This window comes from Monoraphidium neglectum (genome assembly GCF_000611645.1).
Source record: "Monoraphidium neglectum strain SAG 48.87 unplaced genomic scaffold scaffold03475, whole genome shotgun sequence".
NCBI lineage: Eukaryota > Viridiplantae > Chlorophyta > Chlorophyceae > Sphaeropleales > Selenastraceae > Monoraphidium > Monoraphidium neglectum.
Window position 1 is genome coordinate 88 of NW_014010154.1, and position 6,223 is coordinate 6,310.

The window sequence follows — 6,223 nt, forward strand, 5'->3', positions numbered from 1 at the left end:
GGGGCGGCGTGGGGCCGCGGTGCCTGGCTGGTGCGGCTGCACGACCGCCGAGCCGGGCTCCGAGGGCGGAGGGCGCGACGCTCGCGCCGGACCCCCCCTATTGCAGTGGACGGGCGGCAGCCCTGCGCCGCCCGGCCGCGGCCCGCCCATCGCCCTGTACCTCAGCTGAAAAATCGTATGCTGCAAAGTCAATCCCATGCGCCTGGATGGCTCCAGGAGCGGGCGACCGCGGGACAATGTAACATCCTAATCCTCATTCCCAGCCAACGTGCGCGCAGGGGTCTGGGGTCCCCGGAGCCTCACCGAGGTGACGGCCATCATGATGCCCTCCAGGGGGGCCGAGCGCGGCGCGCGGTACGGCGCCAGCACGCGGCTGCGCCAGCTGGCGGTGTTGATCCCCACCAGGTGCCACTCCTGCGGGCGCCAACGCGACGCGCGCGGTCAGCGGGCTTTGCCCCAAGCCGCCGCGCCGGCCAAGCATCCGTCCATGCCGCCCGCAGCGCGACGCATGGCGCTGCAGCGCGTTGGGCGCCCCCAAACATTGCGGCAACGCAGCGGCCGCCCCACCTGCGTCGCGACCACCAGCAAGGAGCCGTCCTGGCTGAAGACCATCCCGACTGCTGGCGTGCGCACGTCCACGCGGCCCATGCGGCACCCAGTCAGCAGGTCGTAGCCGCCGACGCAGGTCGCCACGCCCTGCGGTGTTGGCGGGCGCGGCGAGAGCGCAGGGGAACATCGCCCCGCCACCGCGCGTGGCCCCTGCAGTGCCTGCCACCACGGTTGGCCTGTCCATGCTGCCAGTCATGGATTCTGCTGCTGTTTGCAGCTGCCGCTCCTGGCTCCACCCTTGCCCCATGACGCATGTTAAGGGTGGACGGGTGGCACCAGACAACCGGCAGGGGCAAAAGGCCAGGCATGGGCTACAGGATCGGCAGGCAGCCGGGCGCTCGTCACCCACCACTGCAAGAAGCGGCCGCTGTGGGTGAAACGCGAGGCAGCGCACGTGCGTGCCGCGCGGCAGGCTGGAGATGTCGGCCTGCGCGCGTTTGCAAGGCACCGGCGCAGCAGTGGGGATGCTTGCTCATCCCCCCCCCCAATTGCTTTCTGAACCCACCATGCCACGTGGAGACGGACGAGAGGCGGCCGGAAGCTCATTGATATCAAGTCACAATTTTCATCAGCATCCATCACGCGCCTGGCTAGGGGGCTCACCGTCAGCACGGTTGTGCAGTCCACACGCCCGCCAGTCTCCAGGCGCAGCGCCTCCGCTGACGCGAGCTTCACCGCGTCTGTGGCCGCCATGGCGCCCGCAGGTGGTGGTCTGGATCTGAATAAGCCTAGCCCACGTGTTCACTCAGATCCGCGACGTCCTTCTGCGGTGTGCATCCAACATCCCTTGTCCTCTGAGCAAGATCACAACAGAACACCTAGGGTCCTCATCGTAAGTACGCCTATTCTTTATTCTCGTATCTGTAACGTCAACACCAGCAGCTGCACATTCATCAAATCGTCACAGTATTGAGAACCAGATCGACCAAGTGCCTCACCTCCGACAGGGGAAAAATCACCCGCCTCATCCGTCTCTGTAGACGAACAGCAGAATGTCAGGAGCCCCAGTGGCGTCGCTGCTGTGGCGCGCGGGCCGCTGGGTGGCAAGTGGCAACTCTGCAGCACTAGGTGCGCAAGCAGGCGAGTGCGTGTGCACTGCCTCTTTGTGGGCCTGGTCGCTTTGCGATGTGACCCCACATGCTGCATGCTTAGCCTACATCACAACGGTTTTACTTGCAGGAACATGGGCGGGGGCGGCAAGCAGCTGCAGCTTCCTGAGCTGCAATCGGCGGCACAGCAGACGCAGCGCTGCGATGCCCGCAGTGCTGGTGCGTCGGGTGCCGGGCCGGTTTGCGTTGTGAAGTGATGAACGTCCTTACCCAGCTGCAGCTGGATTGTTATGGTTTAGAGGCAGGGGTGGCAGTGTGCAATGCTTGTTCAAACCGCTTGTCAACCCAGGGGGACCGCACTGGTTGCGCAGCACCCATGCCCCCTCATCTTGCCCACACCTCCCACCAGCAGGCAAGTATGCCATGGGGCCCAGGCGCCATCCAAACGGCTTGCTTCGTCAGCACCACCTGCACGTCGCAGCATCGGGAGCAGGGGCAGCAGCAGTGGCAGCAGCTTCCGCACCACCACAATCAGTGGCGGCCACTGACCACCCAGGCCACGCCGGCCGGCGCTGCGCAACCGCCGCCCCCGGGGCCGGCGCCGCCAGCTTCGGCGTCAAAGAAGCAGCCGCAGCCTCAGAGCGCCACGGGCGTGTGCAACCGCAAGGCGCTGCGCATGGGATGGAAAAAGCTCGACTTCGTGATGCCCCTCGCGCGCCGACGCAACGTCGACGACGCGCTCGCGCAGCTGGCGGCGTGCCCCAAGAAGGCGGCCATCGAGGTGCACAACGCAGTCGCCAACGCGCGCAACAATGCGATCGTGCAGGGCGCCGACCCCAAACGCCTGATCGTGGAGCGCATATGGACGGGACGCGCGAAGCCGTTCAAGAAGTTGTGGTTCGCCGGGCGCGGATACAGCAGCGTCCGCCAGCGGCGGCGCACCCACCTGACAGTGATCGTGCAGGAGGCGCCGCGGCCGGAGGGGCGAAAGTACGAACCCGCCAAGCTGGTGAGGCCGGCTATGGTGCGGCCGCGGCGTGAGCGGCGGTACCCCCGTCTGGGGCAGCTGCCCGTGCTGGGCGCTGTCGCGGGCGCTTGAGGAGGCCGCCATTTGTGTGCATGACTCACCTGAAAGAAGCGCACCTCGTCAATGCTGTATTGTAACAATGACGCACATGTTGTTCTTGCGAGTGTGAGGTGGAGGTGCGCAGGCGAGGCAAAAATGTGCACCCGCTCCCATCGACTCATGGTCTTGCTGTGGGTCAGCAGGCACGCAGGCACGGCTGCAAGGTCGACATGGCGTATCAGTGCAGGGAAAGCACGGGTTCAAGGGCTTTGTGTCAAAACCAGCACAAAAATAACTTTTCATAGTCTCATGACCCTTGGGATGGCTCATTGCCATTGAAAAACCTGCTGGCACAGCTTTGACCCCTCTACTTCCGGGGCACCAGCCACAGTCTTGTTGCTCGCGCATGTACACCGCGGTCCTTTCGTCGGGAAGCACCTCTTTGAAGCCGGTATTGAGCCCGGCAGCCCTCCAGCTCAGTGGCTGAGCAGCAGCCATGACGAAGAAGAGGCGCAACGGAGGGCGCAACAAGCACGGCCGTGGCCATGTAAGCATGCACTTATAGTAATCGTTTCTCCAGGGTGGTCGTTGCGGACCCAGAGCGACCTGGAGCGCGGAGCAGCCGATCACCCGCCCTGGGTTTGCGGCCGGCTAGGCAGCGTGCTGAACCGTGCAAAACTTGCAACGGCATACAGGTGAAGCGCGTGCGCTGCGAGGCTTCAGGCGTGATGGTGCCTAAGGACAAGGCCATCAAGCGCTTCGTGGTGCGGAACATCGTGGACGCGAGCGCCATTCGCGACATCCAGGAGGCCTCCGTCTTCGATGGTGCGCTTGGCTATGCGAGGGCACGCGATGGCTTGGGCCGCCGCCGGCTGCAGTGGCGACAGCTCGAGCTGCTAGTGCTGCTGCACAGCGATGCGCTGTTTGGTGGCACCAGCAGGGGCAAGCAGCAGCGCATGAGTGGACAGTTGCAACAAGCAGCGCAGCGTGGTTTCACCTGCAGGGCAACAGCGCGGCTCGAGTAGCATCGCCAGGGACAGCAGCAGCACAGCATCAGCATTTGTGTTTTCCCTTGATTTTTGCAACATGGCCTGATGCATTTTTATGCGTACGTATTCAGTCAGCGGCGAAGTAGCCTGCCTTGCTACACACAAGCAGCGCGCCATAGGAGCTCAGCTCGCCTGCCGAGGACAACCTGGACGTCCACGTGCGGCGCGACAATGTCAGACCACGATTTCCGTCACAAAATGCAGCAGCAGCAGCTAAAAGCAGCAGCAGCAGCAGCTGATAGCAGCAGCAGCTAAAAGCAGCAGCAGCAGCTGATAGCAGCCGCAGCAGATAGCAGCCGCAGCAGCAGCACTGATACAGCAGCAGCAGCACTGATAGCAGCAGCAGCAGCACTGATAGCAGCAGCAGCACTGATAGCAGCACCAGCTGGCATCAGCAGCAGCTGACAGCAGCAGCAGCTGCAGCAGCAGCTGAAAGCAGCAGCACCACCAGCCTGGCGGCAGCAGCACCAGCAGAAATAATACCCGCAGCAGCCTTTTTTGCGCGGCCCGCTGTCATGATTCAAATCCCCTTTGTTGCACCACTTGACGCCCTGCCTCTTTCCACCGCAGGCTACGTCCTGCCCAAGATCTACCGCAAGGTCTACTACTGCGTCGGCGCCGCCATCCACTCCAAGGTGGTGCGCGTGCGCAGCCGGAAGGACCGCCGCAACCGCGAGCCCCCGAAGAGGTGCGAAGGCCCGGCCATGCGCATTAGCAAAATGGGGACGACGGGTTTTGCGCCCCCCCACCACTGGCTTGCCGTCAGCGCGGTGGTGTTATGTCGATGCGCATCGCTGACGCTTTTACAAGAGCATCTGTGGCCTCATCCTCCCCTTGTTCATCCGTGATCAACTCCTTGCACCACAGGTTCAGGGGCCCTCGCGAGGGCGAGAAGCCCGGCGCCCCCAAGGCGTAAAAGCGCCTTGCCATGGGGTCTAGATTTAGGCGCTGTAAAACGCGAACCTTGTGCCTGGTCGTTTCTCGTTTGGGTGTCTACCGGCAGGGCGCTGCAGCGGCCGTGGCGTCGAGCGACAGAAAGGTCAGTTGACCAGGAACCATGCTCCCAGGATATGCCGTCTTGCTTGGAAGCGGCACGCTTACAAACCAGTAGTGCGACTCAATCACTTGACACAATCAAGGGCAGACCCCTGGTTATGGCGCGCCTGAAATGCGAGCGGGCAGAAGTTTTTTCCCTGACGAAGAGGTCTGGCCAGGCATCCAGGTCCCAACGTGATTCTCATAACCTACCTCCTGAGCCCAGCGTGCCAGCACTTTACGCTTTGGCGCATTGTGGTAACTTGGAATTGTGGCGCTCGCGATGAGCTGTATGGGATGTCGCTTGTGCCAACCCTTGGTGACAAGGGCAAGCGGCAAGGGGGTGCAACACCATTGGCAGATGCTAGCTGGTACAGTGGTGCTGCTGCGTATGCATGCACGGTGCAAACAATTATATCGGACTTCAACCAACCTCGGCACCTCGTGAAATTGAGTCCGCATGTGCTAGTGAAGCATATACGGTTCTCGTACCTGTTGTGGTGCTTCCAGTGAGAGCGTGGCACCGCAGTGTGCGCCTGCAGGTCGAGCAGACCGTGGCAGTGAATGGTACACCGATGCTCTGGACCCACAACCACGGGAGACGATTTCAAGCATACCGCCTCAGTCCAAGGGCCCGCGGGCCTCTAGGGTTATAGGAACGCGAATAGGCGCAGTGACCAACAAAGCGATTCTGGATCCTGCTGATGCCAGAGTGCAAAAGAGCCCATCAAGACTGATTATTTGGTTGCGTCGTCCTGTGACTTGGATAAAGCAGCAGGGCCGCCCGAGTCCCCCGCGCCGCACGACCGGCCTGCGTCAGGAGCACGAGCCTCGGCTTATGCCTTGATATGCTGCACCAACATGCGGCTGGGAGCTGCAATCGTTGGCAAATAACACCTAGCAGTGTGTACAGCAAGCGCGCGCGGCCAATGGCCCTCCGGAGCGCGCGCGACGCGACGACGGCGACAGTAGCAGCACCACACGCAGGCAGCGGCGGCGCCGCCGACAGCATCAGCCCTGCCGCGCCCGCCTCGGCGCCCCGGCGGCGCGTGGAGGAGGACTGGACCCCCAGCACCCTTTCCGAGGTCGTCACAGTGTTTGCGAAGCACCCGTCCTTCCAGTTCCCCGCGGCGGTGCTGGCCGCCCTGCTTGCCCTGCGCCTGCAGCAGCCGGCCGGCCTGGCCGACGCGGCGGTGGTCGCGTTCCTGGCGGGGTTCTGGCTGCTGCAGGAGTGGGTCGTCCACAAGCACTTGCTGCACTCGGACTGGAACTGGGTCGGTGAGCGACGCGCGGTCACCCTTCCCTCGCGGCGCCGCCCGGCGGCTCACACCGCGGACGCCGGCCGCGCGTCTTCGCAACTGCGCCCCTCCACGCAGGCCCTTCTGTTCCCCTCCCCCCCTTACACTCCTCAAACC

At 63.4% G+C, this 6,223-nt stretch overlaps 3 protein-coding genes across 3 annotated transcripts; 2 read left to right on the forward strand and 1 right to left on the reverse strand.

Moving 5' to 3' along the window:
- Positions 1–246: 246 nt before the first annotated feature.
- On the reverse strand, positions 247–1,302 carry MNEG_12855 (hypothetical protein; the record flags this gene model as incomplete). Its single annotated transcript, XM_014038671.1, has 4 exons — positions 247–414; positions 568–696; positions 959–1,036; positions 1,213–1,302. 4 exons carry the CDS (start codon positions 1,300–1,302, stop codon positions 247–249), a joined length of 465 nt encoding a protein of 154 aa, XP_013894125.1.
- A 490-nt stretch (positions 1,303–1,792) lies between these two features.
- On the forward strand, positions 1,793–4,689 carry MNEG_12856 (40S ribosomal protein S26; the record flags this gene model as incomplete). Its single annotated transcript, XM_014038672.1, has 5 exons — positions 1,793–1,877; positions 2,267–2,667; positions 3,420–3,549; positions 4,344–4,461; positions 4,641–4,689. The coding sequence occupies 5 exons, from the start codon at positions 1,793–1,795 to the stop codon at positions 4,687–4,689; spliced, it is 783 nt and encodes a 260-aa protein (XP_013894126.1).
- Positions 4,690–5,737: 1,048 nt separating this feature from the next.
- MNEG_12857 (hypothetical protein) lies at positions 5,738–6,086 on the forward strand (the record flags this gene model as incomplete). Its single annotated transcript, XM_014038673.1, has 1 exon — positions 5,738–6,086. A coding segment is annotated over one exon (349 nt), but the record flags the coding sequence as incomplete, so codon positions are not given.
- Between the last annotated feature and the right edge of the window lie 137 nt (positions 6,087–6,223).